This window comes from Strix aluco, chromosome 3 (genome assembly GCF_031877795.1).
Source record: "Strix aluco isolate bStrAlu1 chromosome 3, bStrAlu1.hap1, whole genome shotgun sequence".
Classification (NCBI taxonomy): Eukaryota; Metazoa; Chordata; class Aves; order Strigiformes; family Strigidae; genus Strix; species Strix aluco.
In genome coordinates this window covers 60,910,552-60,937,498 of record NC_133933.1, presented here as the reverse complement: position 1 = coordinate 60,937,498, position 26,947 = coordinate 60,910,552, and the positions used below count along the sequence as shown (strand labels likewise).

Sequence of the window (26,947 nt, the reverse complement as noted above, 5' to 3'; positions counted from 1 at the left end):
GAGAACAAGGTGAGGCTAAACAACCTGTGTTTCTCCAAGTTAACTTCCTCCTCAAATGCAACAAGAACTAGTAGTTTAAATATAGGTTTTCTACCACATCCTGTTTTTTCGGTCTGTTCTCAAAATGAGAAATCTGGCCTAGTGTTTTCTTTTTTATGTCGTTATACACAAGACACTTTGGTTGGGTTTTTTTTTTTGTTTTGTTTCTTTGTTTTGTTTTACAGAAAAATGTCTGCCCAATTCTTTCAAATTGACTTCTCTGATTTTGTAATGTTTATTGTTCTTTTACCAGACAGCTTTCAGCTTTTGCAATGGTATGAGGAGAACTTAAGCAATCTATTGTGTGGGGGGTTTATTTTGGTTTTGTTTAACGCTAGGCATTGTTTGTGTTGGTCCTGACCCTAAATTAATTTTCCTCTTTTGTTTCTCTTGTTATATAAAGTAGGTTGTTCACATCCAGATTTTTAGACTCTGCTATGGTATAACTTTTAATACTTTTTTTTTCTCTCCCTGGGGCCACATTTAGGTTAAAAATCCATCATAATTAGTTTATGACTACCTTCGAATTTTTTATGCCACTTTCTAGGAGTTATACATTTATTTGTGTGTATATATGTTATATGTAAGTACACACACAGGCACACACATCTATAAATATAAAGTTCTGTGTTATTAGAGCTCTGTTTATGTCAGAGAGAAAAATAAGAGCAATAGAATGTTTATGTACTCACTATAAGACTAGTGGTTTTGTACACTTTATTTTCAGATTAGTTTCAACAGAAGTAGAAAATGGGAATGCTTGTATATTTTGTGCTCAAGCTTAGTCAAATATACAGATATACAGTTCACTGACTATTATCCGCTGCTGTTGCTTTATGTGAGCACCAGTGATGCAGCCTGGAGCACTCTCAGGAGTATCAAGGAGGACAACAGAGCCCTGGGAGTGGTGGTAAGGGACTCTGGAGTGCAGGTCATTTTTTTCATCAGTCCTCCTGGTCAGAGGGAAGGGGTTTGAAAGGGTCAGTTGAATCTGGCAAATGAACAAATGGTTATGGGACTGGTGCCACAGCCAGGGGTTTGGCTACTTAGACTGTGGAACTCACTTTGAGAAACCTGGTCTACTGAGGACTGATGGATTCCATCTGTCAGAGGAGGGGAAGAGCATCTTCGGTCATAGGCTTGCCAAGCTGGTGAAGAAGGCTTTAAACTAAAGTTTCTGGGTGAAAGGAATCTATCCCACTCCTACCAGTTTGATGCCAGTGCCAGCAATACATGCCCAGAGCCTGGAGAGGGATCACGGGCCATCAGGAGAGCACCAGCCATTCCAGCCATTAAGTCAGCTTCATCGGCGGCCCAACTTAAATGCCTCTATGCAAACGCACATAACACAGGGAATAAACAAGAGGAGCTGGAAATGTGCGCACGCCTGCAGGGCTGCGATCTTAATGGCATCACGGAGATGTGGTGGGATGGCTCCTATGACTGGACTGTTGGAATGGAAGGATACAGGCTCTTTAGGAAGTACAGGCAGGGGAGACGAGGAGGGAGTGTCACCCTCTGTGTCAATGACCAGCTGGAGTGCATGGAGCTCTGCCTGGGGATGGATGAGGAGCCGACTGAGAGCTTACAGGTCAGGATTAAAAGAAAGGCAGGGACAGGTGTCATTATAGTAGGAGTCTGCTACAGGCCACCCAACCAGGCAGACCAAGTGGATGAGGCCCTCTATGGACAGATAGGAGCAGCCTCACATTCAGAAGTCCTGGTCCTCATGGGGGACTTCATTGATATCTTCACATCGTGATATCTGTTTCAGGGACAACACAGCAGGACACAAGCAATCCAGGAGGTTCCTGGATCCTTCTCCAAGTGACAGAGGAGCCAACAACAAGGAGAGGTGCTATGCTGAACCTTGTTCTCACCAACAAGGAGTGGCTGGTGGGGATTGTGAAGTTCAAGGGCAGTCTTGGCTACAGTGACCACAAAATGGTGGCGTTCAAGTTCCTTAGGGCAGCTAGAAGGGTGTGCAATAAGCTTGCAACCCTGGGCTTCAGGAGAGCAGACTGTGGCCTCTTCAGAGATCTGCTTGGCAGAGTAACATGGGATAAAGTCCTGGAGGGAAGAGGGGCCCAAGAAAGCTGGTTAATACTCAGGGATCGCCTCCTCCAAGTTCAGGAGCGATGCATCCCAACAAAGAGGAAGTCTGGCAAAAATGCCAGGAATCCTTCATGGATGAACAGGTAGCTCATGGACAAACTCAGACACAAAAAAGAAGCCTATAGAGGGTGGTAACAAGAACAGTGTTGGTGGATAGGGGAAGAGGAACTGATGTCTACCTGGACTTGTGCAAAACATTTGATACTGTCCCTCACGACATCCTTGTCTCTCAGTTGGAGAGACATGGATTTGATGGATGGACCACTTGGCGGATAAGGAATTGGCTGGACTGTTTAACTCAAAGAGTTACAGTCAACGGCTTGATGTCCAAGTGGAAAGCAGTGATGAGTGGCGTTCCTCAAGGGTTGGTACTGGGACCAGCGCTGTTTAGCATCTTTATTGGTGACGTGGACAGTGGGACTGAGTGCACCCTCAGCAAGTTTGCTGATGACACCAAGCTGTGTGGTGCGGTTGACATGCTGGAGGGAAGGGATGTGCCATCCAGAGGGACCTGGACAGGCTTGAGAGGTGGGTACCTGCAAACCTCATGAAGTTCAAGAAGGCCAAGTGCAAGGTCCTGCACATGCTTCAGGGCAATCCCAAGCACAAATACAGACTGGGCGATGCGTGGATTGAGAGCAGCCCTGCGGAGAAGGACTTGAAGGTGTTAGTGGATGAAAAACTGAATATGACCCAGCAATGTGCTCTTGCAGCTCAGAAAGCCAACCACATCCTGGGCTGCATTAATAGAGGCATGACCAGCAGGTCGAGGGAGGTGATTCTCCCCCTCTGGTCTGCTCTCATGAGACCCCACCTGGAGTATTGCATTGAGCTCTGGGTCCCCAACATAAGAAGGACATGGCCCTGTTGGAGCAAGTCCAGAGGAGGGCCACAAAGGTGATCCAAGGGCTGGAGCACCTCCCCTACGAGGACAGGCTGAGAGAGTTGGGGTTGTTCAGCCTGGAGAAGAGAAGACTCTGGGAAGACCTTATAGCAGCCTTCCAGTACTTAAAGGGGGCTACAGGAAAGATGGGGAGGGACTTTTAACAAGGGCATGTAGTCATAGGACAAGGGGTAACAGCTTTAAACTGAAAGATGGTAGATTTAGATTAGATATAAGGAAGAAATTCTTTTCTGTGAGGGTGGTGAGGCACTGGAACAGGTTGCCCAGAGAAGTGGTGGATGCCCCCTTCCTGGAAGTGTCCAAAGCCTGGTTGGACGGGGCTTTGAACAACCACCTCTAGTGGTAGGTGTCCCTGCCCATGACAGGGTGGTTGAAATTAGACGATCTTAAGGTCCCTTCCAACCTAAACCATTCTAAAAACCATGTTTTTAAATCTATACTATTTGTGTAATGATAGTGGAATTTGGCAGGTGTATTTGCCCATATACACAAATTCATTACCCATCCCCATTTAAATGAAATCTGTCTCTGCTCTAGGGTAAGAGTATTAATAGCCTTTCCTTTTTCAGTACCTTTTTTCCTTTCTTGTGCCATAACAATTGGATTCTGTGTTCAGAGATTTGGATGGGTGGTGTGATCTTCTATTTTGTAGACATGGATAGCAAGTAGATCAATAAGGAAGAGTTAGATGACTAGAGACGTGAAGATAGGCTTTGAAAGGGCTGAAGAGTGGCCACTGTTAATAAGTTGGTATTGGACACCTTTAATTTTCATTGCAGTAGAGTTTTCAGCAAATGGTAGGCTAAGTTCTGACATTTTAATCAATTTTGCTCAGAAATGGTGTTGTCCCAAGCAGATTATTTTGAAACTGTTCTTTTCAGGTGTAAAATATCTACACCAAGGAGGAGTTCATCATAAAGAGGTGTCAATAGACATATTGAAGGGAGGGGTTTTGTCGCAACACGTTCAGATTTTGAGCAGGTTACCTGCATGATGGTTCTCAGGGAGTTCTAGAGCTGGAGCGGAGGGAAAAAATGTGATGTGCCATGGTGACATTGGATATGCTACAAAATGCAGTAAAAGAAAACCAGATGTTGTGGAAGTGTGGTAGCAGAGACTTGCAGAGCCATCTAACCATCTCCTCTGTCATTACAGCATCTGAGATCTAACCTGAATGAATACCAACCTAAATTATACCAAGTGCTAGATGATGGGAAAAGGCTCCTTTTTTCTATTAGCTGCTCAGATCTCGAAAGTCAACTGAACCAACTAGGAGAACAGTGGTTAAGCAACACCACCAAGGTTACCAAGGAGCTTCACAGGCTGGAGACAATACTGAAGCACTGGACAAGGTAATGCTGATGTAATGGACAGTATAAACTTCTTCACCTGCACTGATCAGGTCAAAGTCATTCTGAAGCCAGAACTATTAGATACAACATTTAAAATATCCTACAGTGTCCTACTTCTGCTCCATAGAAGTGCTGTCTCTCATTTGCAATAAAACCTGTACCCAGATAACAGCTGGTGGGACAAGTCAGAGGATATCTTATTTAGATGTCCAATTTAGAAGCCCTATGTGTGTGCCTACAGGTTGATGAGAAGGGGTGTGTGCTTTGCCAGATAGTATGGGTAGCCTCAGCGTGTTCTCTTAGGGACATTGCCACTGCTGGGTTCTTGTGGTCTGTGTCATTGCATATATGGAAGGGAGCTTTTAGCTGCCCTTACTAATGTTCACTACTTTTGAAGTGAACTCTCTAAGTGATATACAAGCTTTGTCTATTATTCATAATATCCCTGGCTTGTTGGCTCACTAGCCTTTTAAGAGAGATACATAAAGGGTTTGTATGTATAAAGGTTATGTGGAGACACTCTTATTCTGATATCGCATTAGTTGCTTGGCATATGAAATGACATGGAGATAGTTTCTAAAAAAAAAAAAATTAAATTTGTGCTCTGAGATAACTTGTGGTAAAGCTTTTGGAAGATTGAGCCTTCTAATGGAAAGCAAAAATCTGTTTATGTGTGTGAGGTGGGGTGCTGTTACAGCTTGCCCAAACAGATTTGTAACCTAGTTACTAGTACTTCATTAAACTTAGTTTTGCTAAGAGGCAAAACGAAGGAACTGTTAGAAATTGTGGGTGTAATAGCTAAAATAAGAGCTTTCTGATACTGTCCCTATCTTTAAAATTAAATTACATTTTTCTGAAATTTGATAAAGGAAAGAAAATATTTTTATTTTAAATCTGGCATACGGTATCTTCCTCTAACACATGGTAGAGAGAGCGCTCGGTTGGAAGCAAGAAGTGGCGGTGACTGTTTTAGTTTTCTTTAAACATCTTTACAGGTATCAGAGTGAATCAAATGAATTGGCACATTGGTTACAATCTGCAAAGGAGCGACTTGAGTTTTGGAGCCAGCAGTCTTTGACAGTTCCTCAGGAACTGGAAACAGTCCGAGACCACCTGAACTCCTTTTTGGTAAGTCATTCATGAACATAAGACACCTTTTTCCTCTCCAATTACAAATAAACTGTTGAGCAATTATGTGGTTATACTTTTTTTCATCACTGAAATAGTGACTATGCAAAAAAAATCTGCTTCTGCGGGTGAGCTGTCCTTCAAAAAACTGGTGTGTATGCACATTAAGCACTCCTTTGCTATATGCAGTGGTTGTAAAGCTTGATGATTCTGAAAACAGAAAATAGTTTTATGACTGAAAACAATTTTTATTCTCACCAGTATAGATGGTAAACACAAATAGAAAGGGAAGGAAGGATATTCTTAGCTTTCTGAGGTAAAGCTTTAAGTACAATAAACAAATAGTTGATTATTTCCACAAAAATGATTCTGCTTATAGGAGTTTTCAAAAGAAGTGGATGCTAAATCATCACAGAAATCTTCTGTCCTGAGTACTGGGAACCAGCTCCTCAGGCTGAAGAAGGTGGATACAGCAGCATTGCGTGCAGGATTGTCCCACATTGACAGTCAGTGGACAGATCTCCTCACACAAATCCCAGCAGTGCAAGAGAAACTGCACCAGGTAAGGACGGCCAGTGATGGCCTTTGATATTCCAGAAAATTCAGACCATACAGTTGGCACTACCTTTGAGAGATTGTTGCTCCCTTCCTCAATTTATCCATGAGAGGCAAGATAGGAACAACATTACTCCTGTTTTAATGTGGGAAAGCTTACACTTCTGTCCAAATGCTGTCTACCTATACTGTCTAACACCAATTGGTGTTAGTTTTGGACTTTCACAGTTACATTTGTTAAATTGTAACCAAAGAACAGATGAGGATTTTTTTGATATGCTGGTCCGGTTTCTTTGTACAATGAAGAATGGAAATAAGAAGCCTTCTATATATTTTCTTACTAGGATGCTAGGATGCATGCAGTTATACAATAGATCTCCTATTAAAAGCTTTCTTTTTTTTTTTTTTTTTTACTTCTTTTTCTTTTTATAAACTTCAGTGATATGTTAGGGATGTAGAGTAACATGATAATAAGAGCAGGTAAAGCAAATGTACTATAATGCAAAGCAAGGAATTCTTATCCATTTTCTTCATGACATGCATTTTAAGTCTGTTATCTTTACAGCTCCAGATGGACAAAATTCCTTCTCGTCATGCTATCACTGAAGTTATGAGCTGGATTTCCCTCATGGAAAATGTCATTCAGCAGGATGAAGAGAATATAAAAAATGTAGTAGGACAGAAAGTCATTCAGGATTATGTCCAGAAGTACAAGGTACTGAGTGGTTATGTTATTGATTTCCGTTTTGAATTATCCCCATTAAATATATACACATATGTAAAGTATAAGTGATTTCAGGAAAAAAAAAAAGCCTTACATTGTGGAGTGGTTAGAACACAAGTTAGAACTGGGTAATATTTAATACTGTGGAAAAGAAACCAAAATTACTTTTACTCTACTCTTTAGTTATGGCAGGAATATAATTTTTAACATGCTTACATTAATTTCCAGGTAAATCCAAAGCAATGTGCACATGATTAAACCTTATTAGATCTGTCTTTCACCCAAAACCACAGAGCACTTTGCAAATTATGTAAGTTGTTTTATGAATTGTCTGCATAATATCACCTTCTCCTCAAAGTGTAGCCTGTTCTTGAATGGAAGGTGGCCAGTGGTTTACAGATAAAGATAATTTTGATAGTACCTGAAGCAAAAATGGAAGATGCCATACCTTGAGATAACTATTGAGGAGTATAGATATAACACAATTTAACTTCTTTAACTAGATCAGTAGTACTCTTGTAATAGATCTGCACACAGTGATTTTCTTCTCAATGTCAGATTTGTTTCACTAGCCTCTTGAAAAATCACTTCTTGGCTATTATTCTTCTTTATATGTAGGAATACTTTCCATCTTATCTGTTTTTGTATTAAAAATTTTGAGACTAAATTGAAAAAAAAAAATATACCCAGTTTTTCTTAAATCCGATCCTTGAGACTAATATCAGTACATTTACAGATTATTTTATTTTATGATTTTTTGGGGGCAGGATGTGGGAAAGGCAGATTCTTTATTCCAAAGGCAGTATAGTTCAGCTTTCTTTCTCAATATTCAGTAAAAATAACAAAATTTTTAATTGCCTTTAAGCTAAATTGTGGTAAAGTTGTAATTTGTGAAAATTTTTCCTCTCTTTTGCAGGAAGGTGAGAAATTATGGTACTTATGTTTTGGGATTTTTTTTCCCTTCTTTTCTACTAGGGTTTCAAGATAGATTTAAATTGCAAACAATTGACGGTAGACTTTGTGAACCAATCGGTGCTACAGATTAGCAGCCAGGATGTTGAAAGTAAACGTAGCGACAAAACTGATTTTGCAGAACAGCTCGGAGCAATGAACAGACGTTGGCAGATCCTGCAAGGCCTGATAACAGAAAAGGTAAGGAAAAAAAACTAGTTGCTCTGTAGTGAGCTTTCAAAATGTATAGATCTATAAATTATAATGGTTGGAAACCTCTGCAGGTCATCTAGTCCAACCTCCTGCTCAAAGAGAGCTAACTTTACAGCTAGATCAGATTGCACAGGGACTTGCTTAGCTGAGCTCTGAAAATCTCCAAGGACAGATTTCACAACCTCTCTGGGCAGTTTGTTCCTGTGCTTAACCATTCTTGTGGGGGACAAGTTTTTGCCATGTTCTCAATCAAAGTTTCCCTTGTTGCAACTTGTGACTGTTCTCTCTCCTCTTTTTACTGTACATCTCCAATAATAATCTGCCTCCATCTTCCCCATACCTCCCCATAAGTAGTGGACAGCACAAGGAGATGCTTCTTTTGCCTTCTTTTGCCCAGGCTGAATGAAGCCAGCCTCTCCCTTTATGTCATGTGCTTCAGCCTCCTAATGACCTTAGTTACGATTTGCCAGTTTGTCAATCTCTCCAATGCACTGGAAGCCCAAAATGGGTTACAAGTGTCAAGGAGAAGGAAAGAACCACCCCGCTTGACCTTCTGGGTGCACTCTCAATACTCTAACCCAGGGTGCAGTTGGCCTTCATCAGCATGAATGGACACTGCTGTTTTATTATGTTAAAGTTATTGCCCACCGTAGCCCCTAGGTCCTTTTCTTCTATCCAGCCTGCTGCCAGCCTGTATTGTTGCATGAAGTTACTTTGTCCCAGATGCAGGACTTTACATCTGTCTTTGCTGAATTTTATGAGGATTGGTGAGACTATTCCTCCATCTTGTTGAGATTTCTCTGAATGGCAGACCTACTTGCCAGCATATCAACTACTTATCCCAAATCAGTGTCATCTGTGAATCTGCTGAAAGCACAGTCCATCATGTCATTCAGTTTAGCAATGAAGGTTTTAAACAAATCAACCCCAGGACTGACCCTGAAGATGCATCTTGTAAATGACTGCCAGATAGATGTCAAAATGTTTACCACTAGCCTTTAAGCCTGATGACTCTGGTCAGTTCATTCATATATAGATCTCCCACGAGAGCCCATGTCTCCTCAATTTTGCTACCCTATTGGATACCATATCAAAAGTCTTGCAAAAGCCAAGGTAAACAGCAGCTACTTCACTTGTCCACAGGGTCAGTCATACCATCATAGCAGAGGCAATCAGTTAGGTCAGTCAATTTGCCCTTGATAAGACCATGGAAATGGCTTCTGGTAGGATTTGCAATATAGACTTTTTCCAGCATCTTCCTCAAACCATCATGACCTTTTAAAGGTGATAGACAGCAGGCTTGAAATGACATTAATACCCTCAGATACATCCTGTCTGGTTCCATGGACTTTTATATGTCCAGCTTACTTAAGTAGCCCCTAATTCTTTCTTCCTCTACCATGACTAGTACCTCTGTATGCCAAAATTTGTTAATTGTCATGAAAACCTGGGAGGCATGAGGGAAGTCCTTGTCATATTTTAATATGTTATGTCCATATAATTATTTCTGGATAAGCAGGTTTTTTATTATGAACTCTTTTACAAATAGCAGATATATTTAAAGTTCAACGCATATGCTGTTTTTAAATTCTGAAAGCATTGAATTCTGAGAAGGCACTGGTCAGCATTGCTCTTCACTGATGTATTTTATTAACCCAACAATAAAGGTAATTGTATGAGAAAGTATATACTCATATTTCTTTGCAGATTCAGCTGTTGGAAAGTCTGCAGGAATCCTGGACAGAATATGAAAATAATGTGCAGTGCCTAAAAACTTGGTTTGAAACCCAAGAGAAGAAGCTGAAACAGCAACAGAAAATTGGAGACCAGGCTTCAGTACAGAATGCTTTGAAAGACTGTCAGGTAATGTTCCCTTATAAGTAACAATATTATCTTTCCAACAGTTAGAACAACACATGATAAAGCCATGTGAAGTCTTTATATCAGTGAAGTCAGTGACAGAACTCTTTACTTCAGTGAGGGGGAGATTTCATTCCTAAAATGCAAGCAATGAGAAAGGAGGAAGGAGCAAGAATGTCCCAAAGATGTTTTAAAGCAACCAAAGTTGTTATTGTTTTTGCATTATGTATTAAAGCATGGACATTTCCAAGAATGCCAGGCATACTGAACTAGAAGGCTGTCAAAGGAATATGTTCCCATACCTGTTTAGCCACTCTTATGGAACTTGATGTCATGAACACCATGCTCAACTATTCGAAAGCTTGTTTTTCTGCCTAATCACTGCCTTTCCTCCGCCCTCCCTTTTTTTTCCACCTGATATATTCCACCTGACTATTCAGAGAAAAATGCTAGAATCCAAGGAGGTTTTCTGCTTTTATTCAAAATGTGTTAGGAACCAATTTTTTCAAATATTCAACTATCCAGAGAAGGAAATAGTGCTTGATTCCCTTTTGCTTTCAGATGACTGAAGGAGAATCATGATTACTGTGGGCAAAGATGGGATGAGGCAAAGCACAGCTATACATAATGCACATAAATTCAGAGCCACTTCAGTTTTTCATGTGAAATTCATACAAGGACTACACAGCAGTGAATAGGGTATCACAGTTGATTCTGAACATCTTACTCAGAATAGCACATATTTAAATAGTTAGAAGCTTGCTTTTGGAGCTGTCAGGCTAGAGTTCAAGCTTATAGGTTATAAGCAAAACAATTTTTTCTGAATTTATTAACAAGGCCCCTACATGATATCAGGCATCAGATAATTTTTGCTCAAAAGTGTTTTGTTCTACCAAACACCAAATAATAAATTTCACACCAGAGCAAATCTGTACTTAACCTGTCAGGACAACTGTATGCCCCAAATCTTGGCGATCTCATACCCTTAAAAGGGAGTAAGAAGGCATGTTTATCTTGGTGTGAGTGTCTTTCCTGCATGCATTTAATGAATGGGACAAATATGATCTAGCTTTTAAGTCTTCACAAACAGAACAGCTGGAAATCTATTCAAATGAAATGCATAAGAGAATTCAATCTATATGCACCAGTGTATTAAACCCACCTTTGTTTCTGTAAAGGCAAATAGTTGGTTAGGCCAGATATGTTAGAAGTCCATTTTTTTCCAAAATTTTTGACCTTTTTTTGAACTGGCTGCAGTGCTTAGTTTCAATTCAGGTATCTTTATGGTTTCAGCACAATAAATCCATACAACTGAAGCAAGGGTAATTTAGCATAGCCTGACATATTCAGCAGGCTGTGCTTGGCTAGAGTTCAAAGCTGAATCTGATTTATCACCTTTATGGTTCCTTTTGGTCAGGGAAGTTAGCAAATACACTTCGGGAGTCAGTCATGAATGGCAAGACTTTGATCAGCAGAGAAACAAATCGTTTAAGAAATAACTGTATCAGACACTCCCAAGTATCCAGTTCAATTAGTACAAAAGCTGCAGTTTATTTATTAACTGATGTTAGTTGCTGCCTAGTGTCATATTAATAAGTGAAGGCAACCATTTTTTCCCATCACAAATCAGAAGTAGTAATGTCTTTAATTCAGTTATGAGTTTAAAATGATGAATAAGAAATCCCTTTTCACAGAGAACCAGAAATATTTGCTATTCTTGGTGTTTGAAACTTTCGCCCATTTTACATTCTGAATTTTGGAGCAATTTTGTACAAACTTAAAAGGTTTTTTTAGTCTCAGATCCAGTATTTGAAAAGTCAAATTTACTATGTACAACTTAGAAGTGTTTACTTTGTTGTCAGTTGGTAAAAAAAGATGTATTACTCCAAGGCTGTAGTCTGGAACAAGGTCATGGCTAGAAGTTCGAAGAAATATTAAATACAGAAGAAAAGGCTAAGAATAAACAGTACAGCAAAAATGCTCTCACATATATGTATATAGACAAAAGTATGTTGTGTGTGTGCAGGGATAGATACTGTTAATAGCAAGTGTTTGCAAGACTGGGCAAAATTTTGTTCCAGATAATTTCCCTACTATCTAAAATGTAAAGTCTGTTATGGCAGTGCTTCACTCTTGTTGTTATTGTTTGGATTCATAAGGAGAGTAATTTATTGAGAGACATGAGTTTTCAGTTTGCCCAAAGTTTGTTGTCTTGTTTTCTTTCCCTGATGATCCATCTCTCTCAGTAAGGAAGGGCTTGCAGAAAATTAAAATATAACCTGAGATCACAAGATGTACCAATTAATGTGGGAGTATCACAAGATTGCTCTCACCTCACAGTCTGCTTTCCATATTGCACCAACTACTTTATTTCCAGACAGGTAAACACAAATTTGTGCTGGCCTGAAGCCTACAAGCCATACATCTCTCCTCTGCTCAGACCCAGTGTTTGCACTACCTGAAGCTACACAGCTTCCGTATGAGTCACAGCACTGCAGGACTTCCTTGAATCTCCCTGTACCATGCCATGAAATGACATAGGTAGTTTCCTGGCTAGGAATGAACTTATGGGAGCATGCTACGTGACTCACAGTTGCTCACTGAGTCTTTTTGTCCTCACTTCTTCATTTTGTAACTTCACTCTCATGCTGTTGAGGCATGAGGAACATCACAGGCTTGGTGACTAGTGAACGTTATATACCAGAGCTTCTGCACTTTGCTTGTGGAAAAAACATGATAGAACTGTCAAACTTTGAATCAGCATTTCCATGACTGGTCTAGGGTCATCTTAAGCCAACAGCACAGTCAGCACTTGCCTGAAGCAGCAAAACAAGCCACTAACAAGTTGTCATGGCCTCAGTGCTTATGTACTAAGCACTGTTTTCTTCACTTGTTTTCACACTAACCGTTCATTTTCTTCCCATTTTCTTGGGTTAGTGTGTGGGAATGCTGAGCAGAGCAAAATGCTATCGAGCTCATTAATGCTTCCCAATGGCATGTAACCTTGAGGAGACAATAAGGAAAATTCCTACACTCTGTTGCTTATTGTCATTGGCTGGACTCCAATGAACTTGTCATCTAGAAAAGAGGAAGGCTCGCTGTCCTCGGGCAAGTGGCTTTTCTGGGACCTGGCAAAGGAATAAAGACTCCATTTCATGTGGGGAGGCATGGCAAATAGACATCTTTCCCTAGGAAGTAATTTTGTCCTTTTCCTTGGGTGGCAAAATTCATTTTTTTCCAGAGGCTTGAGTCAGCTTTGGGCTAAATAAAAAGCCCTCTCAGTGTTCTAGGGCAAACTAAGACACACAACAATTTTCCCATGTATTCAAACTGCTGTCCTATTTTTAATGAGTTTTGGACTCTTAGATGGGAGCAGAAGATTACAGAGAAGTTTAACGTAGAGGACATGCTTCTATTTAAATTAAAAAGAAACAACTATGCTTTAAAGGGAACATAAAAAATAAAATCGCTGATGAATTATGATTCTCTTGAGAACAAAAAGCCAAAGTATGCAAAGCATGGTTCTCCTATTTTTTAAACTAAGGAGCTTATGGGCATCTTTTCTATCTCAAGGCATTATCTAGCCAATTAAATGAACAAAAATACTCAGGTATGTTCTTTTTTCTTTTCAGGAATTAGAAGAATTAATAAGAACAAAGGAAAAAGAAGTAGAAAATGTAGAACAGAGTGGTCTTTCTTTGATACAAAACAAGAAGGAAGAAGTCTCTTCTGCTGTTATGAATACACTGCAAGAAATTAACCATTCCTGGGCCAATTTGGATCACATGGTAAAAGAATCATCAAGGGACAATTTATAGCTCCAGGAGTAGGGCATGGAGGAGAAGGAGAATTAGAAGTTTGCAGTGAGTGGATTTCCTCTGCAGTGAAGGGGAAGATGTGTCCCTGTTCCCATCCATCCCCAAGTTTGTGTGTACACTCCTCATAAAATGGGTATAATATTTCCTGTTTCAAGGATGCTTTTAATTCTTGTAATTGAAGCTTTTTAGATGTTTCCTGATATTTAGTGGAAAGGTACCAAATGATCTGTAAGGAACTATCTTTTCAAGCACACAGGTCTCACAGAATAAGAAAGAGATCGGCATTAATTGTCATCATCAAAAGCTTCATCAGCATCAGTCTGCCTTCTCAGGAGGAATGCAGTGTGTTAGTGCTAGCCACTCTGCTGACTTTCATAGGCTGATTTGCCTGCCTTAGGGATATGTGTTTCATGTCTTAAGCAATTTTTCTTGATCCTGCTTTGTACCAAAGTAGAATGGACTTGATATCTTCTCAGTCCCTGCCATCCTAGCTTTATAAAATCAAGCAGAACTTTACACTGTACCCAGCGTAAGCCCAACTGATTGTTGAGCAAAATCTTTGTTCTCCAGCAGGTTTAAGATTAGGCATGTAGAGCAAGTAGTGACTGACATCAAAAGGAGGGAAATAATTTAAACAAAAATCAAATATCGTGAATGCTTGTTACTTACTTTTTTTTCCTTCCTCCCTCCTCCTAGGCTAGCCAACTGAAGATATTGTTGCAATCTGTTCTTGATCAGTGGAGCATTTACAAAGTGGCTTATGAAGAACTGAATGGTTACCTAACAGAAGCCAGATATTCTTTGTCCCGTTTTTATCTTCTTACTGGTTCTTTGGAAGCTGTGAAAGTCCAAGTTGATAACCTTCAGGTGAAAAGAATACTATGCCTCTAGACATACTAGGGATGTATTCAAGGATTAATTTTGTCCTCATTGCACGGATGCAGATAACTATACATTTTCATTCGTAAGAAATGGGAGTACAGACATACTGACACATTAAAATCCAGTGACATTAAGAGAACACATTATGAAATAGTCATTGCATTTTTCATTTTTTCATCTTTTCTCTTTTTTTTGGTGCTGTTCTTTAAATTTTGAGCCATACTGTCAAATCATTAAAAGCTTTTAAATCATGATAGTGACCATTAAAACTAAAGTTTTTCACTCTGCTTCATCAGGCTTCTGAGCTGCTGGTGTATATTGAGATCACATTTTAAACTGCTGCCCCGTGGTTGCAGTAGATTGAAGATCAAAGAAAATACTATTTTGAAAGCTGAGATATTCACATGTTCAAGTGATTTTCCACTGTAAGAAAAGCATAAAATACAGTGAGACTTCTGTTATAAAAGTATAAATTAATATTAATTGAAATAATTTTATTCAAATTTATTATTAAAATTATTGTTCTATTACATAAAATAAACTTTTATTTCAAAGTTGTTGTTTTTGGAATAAAAACATAATTATGCAAACAATTCCAGTTGCTTAAAGTAATAAGAACTTGTGCTGTTGGTATTTGCCAACAAATTTAAGTTTACATTTAAATATTTTGTGTGATTTGAAGTCCAGACATATATAAAGCCAAATTTTCTAAGCATGAACAGCACTTTTTAAACCAAGATTTAAAGAGCATCTATTAATGCACTTTATAGCCAGTCTTCTAGGTTTTCATTTTTTACATGTCAGAGAGGAGGAGTCAGTAAAACAGTAGGTACAGAAAATGACTTTTTCTGCTTATTAAGATTTTGACTATACTATTGAATCAGGTTGAGATTTGCTGGGCTGTTCAAACTGTAATAATATGCATAACAATATTTAAGGTTAAAAAAGAAAAAGGGAGTATTTTCCCAGCCAGCAGTACTTTAGACTGATAAATGAAAGAGCAAGAATCTTATTTTCAGAATAAAATTTTTTTATGCTTCTTACTTTTTTCATCTTGTTCTAAACAGGAAAATGTTATTTAATTTATTTTCTTCCATCAGTTAAGTTTTTATTTCTGAAGCAGTTCCTTGCACTTAATCCTTTTGTGCAAGAGTACAGCATAATTTCTTTTACAAGATATTTACATTTTGGGAAAATATTAGGTTAAAATTTACTTCTTGCTACACCTTGGTGTTGAATCAAATTAATCTAATGCAGTCTTTATATTAAACCTTCTATTTAGATGAAACACATGAAATCAAGTTTTGCATTCATAACATGTATGATGTAATTGATACATACTATTTTGAAATGTTTCTACATCATGCAATTGTAATACCTCATGTATTTTTTTTATTCTTTTTTTTTCTTCTGTCTATTTTAGAGCCTACAAGATGAATTGGAAAAGCAAGAAAATAGCTTACAGAAATTTGGTTCTGTGACCAATCAGTTGTTGAAAGAATGTCACCCCCCAGTGACTGAAACTCTTACCAACACTTTGAAAGAAGTGAATATGAGGTAGAAAATGTCTGTGTGTTGAACTGTGTTTTCAGTGGTAAATTTGCATTTCTCCATTGACTCAAGTTTTCCATCATTCCTATTTCTGTTATATTTTGTTCTGTTTTTTGGGGTTTGGGGGGCTTGTGGGGGTGGGCGGGGTTATTCCTTCTGCCAAGGGCTGGAGCAGAACTCTCTCATTTACTATTAATAATAAGCGAAACAGTATTTTTCTCCAGCAAAGCACTTAGACATTACTGTCAGTAGTTTTGCTCCATGTATGGTTGCCAACCAAGATTCATAAATACCATGCTGGAAAATAATACTGCACTTAAACTGTGAGAATCCTGTCTGAAGATTTTAGGTTGCTATTTCTAGTTGTAGGAAAGAAGGTCTAAACCTTCACTAGTAGCTTGGCAAACAGCTTCCCCAACTTTGAATCCAGGCCAGAACCAGTGTAAGGGTTTACTCAGGGAAGCAACAGAAAGGCAATATCCAAAAACAAAAACTAGTTTGGTGGAAAGTTGGAGGTTTTTTTGAAAACACAATCGTGCCAAATTTAATCTGTGGTCCATTCTGTCCTAGAATCTGGAAGTGGAGGGAGGGATTATTTACCCCATTTAAAAAAAGATATTGTAGGATTTAACAGTTTCAGTGATGACTGACAGAATTTTCACTTCACCATTTTTATCATATAATAATAATTGAAAAATATTGTGATATTCTTTAGTAAGGAAATAAAGAGGCAATTGAGTAAACACCAGCACATTTGAGAAGGTATGTTTCTGGTTGCCACTGGAGCCAAGAATTTGAAAGGGGATAAGATGTTTAATTGGATAATATAAATATAAAGAATTTTAATAGGTCTGGGAGTATTTTAGAAGGGCATTACACAGAGCTTTATGATTTTAAATATTCTGTCAGAGTTTGTGAGGAAGTTGCAGCAGAAGAAATGGTTTCTTGTTTACACCTGTTTTGGGCCTCTTAGGTCCTTACAGGAATCTGGTACTGGCAGTCCATGGTCGGTCATAGATGCTATGTGCAGTGAACCAAAGTGTTTAGTAGTTTTCCTGTGGAAACAGCAGGAGGTTCACTTCAAAAAGTGCACTCCAACTCTGACCTCAAGCATTAATATACAGCATCCAAGATGTAGCACAGATCAGACCAGCTGTGACAGGTCAGAACAGCCTGTCAGCATGTTTCTGGGATTCCTTTTCTTTTTTTTTTTCCCCCAAATGTCTGGATCTTGATTATTACCAAATTTCTTAAAAGCCAAAAGACCATGGGAAACAGCAGAGAGGTAGAGGAGCAGGGATAGTTCTTGTGGACTCCCAGGCTTCAATCATTCATCCAATCTCTTCACCAGGTGGAACAACCTTCTGCAGGAGATTGCAGAGCGACTGCGTGCCAGTAAGGGCCTCCTTCAGCTGTGGCAGAGGTACAAGGACTGTTACCAGCAATGCTCTTCCACAGTCCGTCAGCGGGAACACCAGACCAATGAACTCCTGAAGACTGCCACCAGCAAAGACATTGCTGATGATGAAGTTACTACTTGGATTCAGGACTGTAATGTATGTCCAGTTAAGCTTTGCAGTTTTTCACAGCTCTGTGGGCTAAAAATCACAAGAGGCTCTCCATTACTAAACTCTATACTTGGTGTATTGAAAACCTGCATAGAAACACGTTTTTTACTGATGCATCTCAGGCACAGGAGAGACAACTTTACATCTGCTACCCAAATCTCATTAGTTTCTCGTACTTTTCATGTGATCCCTCCGTTACTTGTCATGGTGATGTTTCAGAAGCTTGTATTTGAAGTCATCTCTCTGGAGAAGGTGGATAAATTATATCATTTGAGTCAATCTTAAGTCCCCAATTATGAAAGGGATTCTTGCTTGGGAAAATATCTCTACCAAATCTGTTGAGTTCCTTATAATAGAAAGAAACACAAGATCCTTTGACTATATTCCCACCAATCAAGACTGTTCCCTTTTTCTGAATGAAAAGAGACTGTGTATGTTCTGGGAGTGTCTTTATCCTTCCTTATGGAAGGACAACATTCACTCTGAAACCTGGAGATTCTTCCTTTTTCAAGACTGTATCTCAAGGCAGCAGGATAGTTTATCTCCTATCTGTGGTTACATTTTGATTCTTTTGAATTTAATTTGACATTAAGTGTCATTGTCAAAAAAATTAAAATTTTAATTGTCTTAGTGTAATCAAAACAATTGCAAGGATAAAAATGAACACATTAATTAGCTTTTTGAGAATTTGTTGCCATAGTCATCTGGACTGGAAATTTTAATTCTTCAGTTCAAATAATTTCTTCATTTCTTGAAGTCCCATTCTTTAGCCGTTTTGTTAGGCTATTTACAAAAGTTATTTTTTCATCTCTCCTGGTAATTCATAGGAGGAAAAAAAGGGAGGTCTAGTCAGATCAGAATCGACCCACAGTGAGGGCTGCCACTGGTTAGGACCAGCATGTCAGTAGGTCCAAAAGGTTTGTTTCAAGAAGTGTTGCCTCATCAGTAACTCAGGCTTGCTCAAATGTAGCTGAGCAGTCACTTCTTTCTGTTCCTCTATGCACAGGTGCTTTGACATATTTTTTTATTCTGCACATCATTTCCTTTTCATACTGAGTGTGAGTGGACACTTTGGCATTGAAATACAGTAGTAAATACAAGTTTTTCATAGAGTGGTGGAGTTCGATCACTTTGTTCCTCCTTTAAATCAGGAGAGAATGACATCAGCAGAATGCCGGTTAACTATTCATATCTTTATTCAATGTGTTGCCACAGGATGTACTCACGGATTTGAAGACAGCACAGGATACACTGGTTGTTCTTCAAGAATTGGGAGAGGAGCTAAAAAGCCAGGTGGAGCCTTCAGCAGCAGCAGCTATACAGTCCGATCATCTTTCCCTGAACCAGAATCTGTCAACCCTAGAACAGGCTCTCCGCAAGCAACAGGTTGTACTTCAGGTATGTAGAGAGCGTTTTCAGTCCTTGAATCTGATCATCTTGTGGTACTTGAAAACACGTAAGTTAGGTAAAACTGCGTGGGAAAAGAGGGTGGTGGTAACTGTTCATCAGCATTTCCTAGACTTCCCTGGGAACCAAAGCTGAGAGCAGAAAATATGCTCAAGTCCAGCATAGAGACCTTCTAAGAAGGTCCAAATTCTGGGAAGAGGATAGCAAGCTTCATGGAGGAAAGTGTCTGTCTGGAATGCCGAGGGCACCATGCTTTCTGCAGATAGCAATACTACTAACAGCTGGATCCACAGCTACTGCTCCCCTGAAGACAGTCTCTCTTCCCAGCTAGTTCTTTAGCAGTAAAAGAAATGAGAGATTCTGAATAATTGTATAGAATTGGTTTTTACAGTTCCTATTAATGTCAGTGACCAGACTGATACCTACCATTTGTGTCAAAGCCTGTTCAGTAAATGTTGCTAATTGCTTGTGTCCCCAGGGACTAAAGAGCAAAAAAAGAAGTGGCAGAATGTGTTCCACAGAAAAGTGTATGGGTGAGAAAGCCAAGAGGATTTACCCAAGAAATCCAACACTAAAATGTGCTTATAACATCACTGTGCTGTGAGGAGAGAAAGCATCAGAGAAGTTTTTCATTTCAAATTGCAATAATAGTAACTAGTGGTTCTCTCTGCTGACAATAAATTAAGCAGAGGAGTTAGTTTCATAAAAAGTTAGACAAGGTTATGTTTCAAGCAAGGAGATATTTATGCACTTTGTTGAAGTGTTGCCTTTTTGCTATGATCAGAAATCCTCTGTTCTAACCTTAAAATAACCCAGTAATTCCAGTCTGTGAGCAAAGCAGCAGTTAGAATTGCTCCTAGCCTGTACAGCTGTTTGCAGATCTATAATGAGAATAACCAGGAGTGTAATGTCAATATGGATGCTATGTGACCCAAGTTCTTAAACTGTGGGTCCTTTTCTTTTCAAGGCTGGCGTGCTGGACTATCAAACCTTTGCCAAGAACCTGCAAGTCCTTGAGGCCTGGATAACAGAAGCAGAAGAAATATTGAAAGGACAGGATCCCAGTCACTCATCTGATCTCTCAACAATACAGAGTAGAATGGAGGAACTCAAGGTGACTAATAGATGCAGAAAGTGTTTATTTTTTTTCTGTTAGCCTGGTTATTTGTAGCACAGTGCATGCACAAATATCATACATGCATTCTATATGTATTAAAGGACTGTCATTCATGCAAAGTGTAAGACTGAGAACTTAAAAGTTTGATGGCAGGCAAGGAGTGATTGTCCATGTTACTTTGCCCCCAGGTAAAGAAAAAAAGGACAGGCAAACTGTTTAGAATAAAATTAATATCAAATCAAAACAAGAATGGAAATTTTAGCAGTTTTTGCTTGTTTTCTTCTGACTTTTTTGAATTTATGCAATTCCTGTCTCAGTAGTATTTAGTTTAGGGATGAAGTCATCTATTCATTCTGGGTATCTTGATATACTGAAGAAATATTCATACTGTGTACCATGCGATTTCTATTTGAGCTCTTTCACACTTTCTTTTTGTGGGGCTTTTTTTTTTTTTTCCCTCTTCTTTCAGAGGATCTGACAGGAAGTTGATAAACTTTGCCATCTAGGTTGTTTTTGTCATTTTAATCTTCCATTATTTTACTATCAGAATTAACTATACATGTAATTCCACTTTGGGCATGCTAAAAAACAGGACATTTTCCTAACGTAGTGAATTGGATATTTCTGTACTGCAAAACAAAAAACTAAAAATAAAAAGTTAAATAAGTTCATTTGGAATTTGCCAGCCTAGCATTCAGGCTAAGAAACAAGGAAAAAGGCTCACTTTTTTTGACGATATAGACATATGGCTTCAAACACTAGCCTACTTTTGCCACTCTGAGCAGTAAATCCCCAGTTCAGCAGAACACTTCAGTGCAATTTGAGTTTACTTCTCTGTGCACGTTTAAACATGAACATAAGTCTTCTCCTGGTTTGGGCCCAGAGGCTGAAAACTGGAAATAGAGTTTTTTCCCTGGCATAGGGATTGCTTGCCACTTGGTGGCAACCAAGGCCATTCCAAATTTAACTGAGTGCGAGTTCATAACTTTGCAGTCTATAATAGTGTAACTACCGAACTTCCTAGTTACCCCTTTTATTGTTTGTTGCAGAGTCAAATGTTGAAGTTCAGCAGCATGGCCCCAGATTTGGACCGTCTTAATGAGCTGGGTTACAGGCTTCCTCTGAATGATAAAGAAATCAAAAGGATGCAGAACCTGAACAGGCATTGGTCTCTGATCTCATCTCAGACTACAGAGAGATTCAGGTGGGGATAGTTCAAGATTGTTGTATACTTTTCTTAGATTACAACAGCTAGAAAGTATACCTTTTGCAGAATATAGAAAATGTTTCAGGTATTTCATTAACCAAAGCTCCTTTTCTTTGGTGTACCTATAAAGAGCGAAGCCACTGAACTGAGATGTTGGTTTTGTGACAAATTAACAGAATTTGAAATGAGGAAGACCGCTACTTTTCAAAGTATTGACTAAATAAATTGAATGAGGCAGCTGAGTGGGGACAGTGTTACCATCTGATTTGGAATTCTGCTGGAAGAGTTACTACTCTTAACACTGTGTGTGCAAGGAGGAGACCTTACCTAAATCCATTTTTCTTCCTTTCAGTAAGCTGCAGTCTTTCTTGCTGCAGCACCAGACCTTCTTGGAGAAATGTGAGACTTGGATGGATTTATTAGTTCAGACTGAGCAGAAGCTGGCAGCAGAGATTTCAGGAAACTACCAGAGCCTTCTAGAGCAACAGAGGGCACATGAGGCAAGTCATCATGTGTATTTATACATAACTACAACACATACTATTTATACATAAATGGAATGCATATTCTTTTCTGGAGTAATATAATAGTATGCCTTGAATTGAATTACGTTTGCCTGCGCCGTCTGAGGATATCTTAACTTAAAAACAGAAGCATGCAAATCTGTCAATAATAACCAGTTTGGGGAAGGACTTGAGTAACTGTTTGCATAATGTATGAGTATGCCTATGAGTGCTTGTCCCCTACATTTAGTCTGCTTCAGGCTGGTTTGTACCAAGGAAATCAAAGTTTTTATCGGTCTTCCTGTACAACCTAACTATTCTCATGCAATTTGGCCCTTTGTCTTCAGTCCTAACTGGAGAAAATCTGTGTTCTTTCAGTTTATTTTGATTTTGTTTATTTGTATTAAATTGCCAACATATACAGCATCTGAAGAGTATGTTAAGGAAGGCTTTTCTGTCAAATACTGATTTATAGAACTCATCATGGGGCCTCCATTTGGTAACATTTCCTTGGAGAACAAACTGTTTTGATCTTCACTGTGTGCTGGAGTCATTTGTCTGTATCAAATCAAGAACTAGCCCCGCTTTTGCTGCAGGGAAAAACTGATTTAGAGTTTTTACTAGAAGATGCATTTATGATTCTTCAGTGAACTCAAGTGATGCACATTTTTTCTCCACCCATATTGTTACTGCCAAGAATCCTGGTAAAGATCAAGTAGGACGAGTCAATTTTCATACCAAAGCTCCCATGTGGCCACAGTAGTTTCAGTTCCCACAACTTTTTCAGCTGACCTACCCATAGACTCAGGCCAGAGCATAGGGAGAGTCATGTCCTTTCCTTGCTCTTGCCTTATATCTCACAGCATAGTGTTTGGATGCATGTCTGATAGCAGAAAGTAATTCACAACCATTTTTGCTTGCTTTAGCATACATTTGCTTTAGAATTTAACTGCCTTTGCTTTCAAAAATGTCATCCCTTTGATTTCCTCTCAGGGCTGCCAGCAGTAACTGGACGCTGTCTTCATAAGTTGAGACATATCAGGTCTTTGAGATTTGAATGTCCATAACTCATTACTGTCTAAGTGGATAATTTCCTACTGTTGTTGTGTCCAGTCATAGCTATAACTTTTTTGAAGAGGCTAACAGCAATCTTCTTGCATTCAATTGTCTTGAGATCTCAGTTAATTCTCTCCTGAAACCTTGATCTGAGCAGTTAGCTCAGGTGAGTGTTACTCAGGTTCTCTGAAGTTTTTTTTATTACAGCATAAAGTCATCTCTCAGAATTTAGACAACTAATACCTGATTTTCTAAATACTGCAATTCATCCTAAGAAAATGTTGCAAACTGCACTTTTTTTTTTTAACCTAAAGCTTTCAGCATTTTATATAATCTAAATGTGTTCAGTACTCAATGTTCTCTGCAGTTCCTCCTGATACTCATGGAGAATTTTCTTTCCACTCCTCGCAGATGAAAGGGTCAAATCTAAACTTCTTGAGATGAATTCCCAGATTGTTTTGCTTTGTATTTTTGAAGATAATGAGAAAATATTCTGTCTCCACATGCATTCCCAGAATGGATATTGAAATGCCTCTAGCTCTGTTATCAGCTTTAAAGTGCTGACTTATAATTTTGCTGGTGTTTATTCAAAGAGGACCCCAGCTACCTCAGTGGCCTTGTTTAGAAATAACTTTCCACTGAAATTTACAAACCAGCGAAGTGGAGGTGATACCTTTTTCTAATATTATGCAGTAACACTGGCATCTGCATCAGATAAGTCTATCAGCATTTGAGAAAGTGCTGGCACGGGAAGGGGAAGTTCCTTGCCAGCACAATTACTAAAATTTTTCCAGTGTGTTTGTATTGTGCATTCCAACATATGCCATCCTTTCCACCTTCTTTGAAGTCCTATTTCTGTGATTCATAGTGATCTACATACGAGAAAAAATCGGGGTGGCAAGTGATCCCCCATAATGGAGTATCCCTTTTATGTACAGAGACAGTGTACATGCAGAGAGCAAGTGGATGTTGACAGAAGTGTCACTGCTTTTTGGTAGGGCTTGAATACCTCCACTCTAAACAGAGTTCCTCATGCTTGATAAGCTTTTGTTTCACCTCTACTCTTAGAAAAATACTGAAATTTTCTCTTTAGGGGAGTTTGGTTTTGTTGGGTTTTGTTGGTGTTTTTTAGCAAGTTGAGTTCTGTTTAGCCTCAATCTGTCAGCAATGCTGGTAGATATTGTTGCCTCCTGTGCTTCATCGATGCCCCCTAACTTGACAGAAGTAGATGTGACAGGAAGTAAAATCTCTGCCTTCTTGCTCACCTTTCTGAAATTCACAACCGCATGGTATTGTGGTTTTGTTCATGAGATAATATAGCAATTAGTTTCCCTCTGGTTCAGGCTCAGTCATTCATAAGAGCCAGAGTATTCAAAGTACACTATCAAATACTTCTGCAAGGAAATTAGACACTGTCTTTCTATGGGAAAATTTATGACCCGGGTAACATTTTCAAAATTAACTCAATGATTCAGAGAGGCAGAATCTCATTTTGAAAACTTAGTCTATCGTCTAAAAGTCCTAAGGTACATAAAATGTGCTTGAGGGATTTAATTGTGCAGGTGCCAGTGCTGACAGTTGCAGATGCAGGGATTGGTACATCACAGTTTGAGCTGGTGGAAAGCCATGTAACAGGGATGTAACCTGGATTTGGGGTATATTGACTCTCAGTTCAACTTCCATCAACTGCAAACAACATTACTAAAAAACAAAAATCTCAAGTGTCAGTATATTTTTCTCTTTTAATCTCTCTGAAAACATTTTGGACATGGAGTGAGTCCATTCCTGAGCTGATGCCTGGGTGTACCTTCATCAACATAAGAATACTCCTGAGCAACCTTATTTAGAGATACTCCATTACTAAAATAAAAGATGTTTTTAAAAATAAATTTAAGTAGTATATACTTAAGTCATCTTTGTTTAAGGAGTATTTAGGTAATTTTTTGTCTTAAGTAGTATTTAAGCAATCACAGAGTTTTAAAATTATTCATAGAATCATAGAATAGTTTGGGTTGGAAGGGACCTTAAAGATCCATCTATTTCCAACCCCCCTGCCATGGGCAGGGACCCCATCCAACCTGGCCTTGAACACTTCCAGGGAGGGGGCATCCACAGCTTCTATGGGCAACCTGTTCCAGTGCCTCATCAACCTCACAGTAAAGAATTTCCTCCTTAGATCTAATGTAAATCTACCCTCTTTCGGTTTAAAACCATTACTCCTCGTTCTATCATTATGCTCCCTGATAAAGAGTCCCTCCCCATCTTTCCTGTAGCCCCCTTTAAGTAGTGGGAGGCCTCTATAAAGTCTCCCCAGAGCCTTCTCTTCTCCAGGCTGAACAACCCCAACTCGCTCAGCCTGTCTTCATAGGAGAGGTGCTCCAGCCCCCTGATCATCTTCATGATCCTCCTCTAGACCCACTCAAGCAGGTCCATGACTTTCTTACACTGGAGGCCCCAGAGCTGAACACAATATTCCAGATGGGGTCTCATGAGAGCAGAGGGGGAGAATCCCCTCCCTCGACCTGCTGGCCACAATTCTCTTGATGCAGCCCAGGATACGGTTGGCTTTCTGAGCTGCAAGAGCACATTGCTGGGTTATATTCAGTTTTTCATCCACTAATACCTCCAAGTCCTTCTCCTCAGGGCTGCTCTCAATCCACTCATCACCCAGCCTGTATTTTGCATGGGATTGCCCCAACCCATGTGCAGGATCTTGCACTTGGCATTGTTGAACTTCATGAGGTTTGCACAGGCTCACCTCTCAAGCTTGCCAAGGTCCCTCTGGGTGGCATCCCTTCCCTCCAGTGTGTCGACCGCACCACAGATTTGGTGTCATCAGTGAATTTGCTGAGGGTGCACCTAGTCCCACTGTCCATGTCACCAACAAAGATGTTGAACAGTGCTGGTCCCAGTACCAACCCTTGAGGAACACTACTCATCACTGCTCTCCACTTGGACATCAAGCCATTGACTGTAACTCTTTGAGTTCAACCATCCAGCCAATTCCTTATCCACCAAGTGGTCCATCCATCAAATCCATGTCTCTCCAATTGAGAGACAAGGATATAGTGCAATGCTTTGCACAAGTCCAGGTTGATGACATCAGTTGCTTTTCTCTTATCCACAAATGCTGCAACCCTGTTGTAGAAGGCCACCAAATTTGTCAGGCACAATTTGCCCTTAGTGAAGCCATGTTGGCTGTCACCAATGAACTCCTTAATTTCCATGTGCCCTAGTACAGTTTCCAGGAGGATCCTCTCCATGATCTTGCTGGGCACAGAGGTGAAACTAACTAGCCTGTAGCTCCCTGGATCGTCCTTTTTTCCCTCTTTAAAAATGGGGGTTATGTTTCTGCTTTTCCAGTCGGTAGGAACTTCACCAGACTGCCACGACTTCTCAAATATGATGGATAGTGGCTTAGCCACTTCATCTGCGAGTTCCCTCAGGACGCACAGATGGATCTCATCAGGTCCCATGGACTTGTACACCTTCAGGTTCCTTAGGTCATCTCAAACCTGATCTTCTTGTATAGTGGATGGTTATTAATTCTCTAGTCCCTGCCTTTGCCTTCTGCATCTTGGGCGGTGTGGCTGGAGCACTCGCGGGTGAAGACTGAGGCAAAAATGTCACTGAGTACCTCAGCCTTCTCCCAGGTAACCAGGTCAACCAGGTATTGTGAAATTTCATTGTGACTGATGGGGAAAATTGGAAAATAAATTGGAAAATTGGAAGTGGAAAATTGATTTCTAGCTCCTACATGTGGCTGGCCATTTCTTTTAAAGTTCTGTAGACAGAGTAAAATTGTATTAGAAGCTTGTATAACACTATCATACACAATCTATGCATAAATTCAACTTAACAAGGCAAAGGGCTATAATATTCTTAAACATCTCAGAAAATAAAAAGTACACTTTCTGTCCATACAATAAATATCCTATCTGCATTTTGTTGTAAATTATAGTGCCAATCACACAATTGTACTCAGAGACATAAAACC

At 39.4% G+C, this 26,947-nt stretch overlaps 1 protein-coding gene across 16 annotated transcripts in view; it reads left to right on the top strand.

Moving 5' to 3' along the window:
- SYNE1 (spectrin repeat containing nuclear envelope protein 1) overlaps positions 1 to 26,947 on the top strand; it is a 322,087-nt gene that overhangs the window by 247,040 nt on the left and 48,100 nt on the right. For all 16 annotated transcript variants that reach the window (XM_074818773.1, XM_074818787.1, XM_074818786.1 and 13 more), the window contains 14 exons: positions 4,214 to 4,410; positions 5,406 to 5,538; positions 5,918 to 6,100; positions 6,659 to 6,808; positions 7,793 to 7,969; positions 9,689 to 9,844; positions 13,474 to 13,629; positions 14,356 to 14,526; positions 15,965 to 16,098; positions 17,444 to 17,648; positions 18,876 to 19,058; positions 20,035 to 20,181; positions 21,234 to 21,388; positions 21,744 to 21,891. In XM_074818773.1, coding sequence (XP_074674874.1) covers positions 4,214 to 4,410; positions 5,406 to 5,538; positions 5,918 to 6,100; positions 6,659 to 6,808; positions 7,793 to 7,969; positions 9,689 to 9,844; positions 13,474 to 13,629; positions 14,356 to 14,526; positions 15,965 to 16,098; positions 17,444 to 17,648; positions 18,876 to 19,058; positions 20,035 to 20,181; positions 21,234 to 21,388; positions 21,744 to 21,891 — 2,295 coding nt within the window. The remainder of the gene's footprint in view (positions 1 to 4,213; positions 4,411 to 5,405; positions 5,539 to 5,917; positions 6,101 to 6,658; positions 6,809 to 7,792; positions 7,970 to 9,688; positions 9,845 to 13,473; positions 13,630 to 14,355; positions 14,527 to 15,964; positions 16,099 to 17,443; positions 17,649 to 18,875; positions 19,059 to 20,034; positions 20,182 to 21,233; positions 21,389 to 21,743; positions 21,892 to 26,947) is intronic.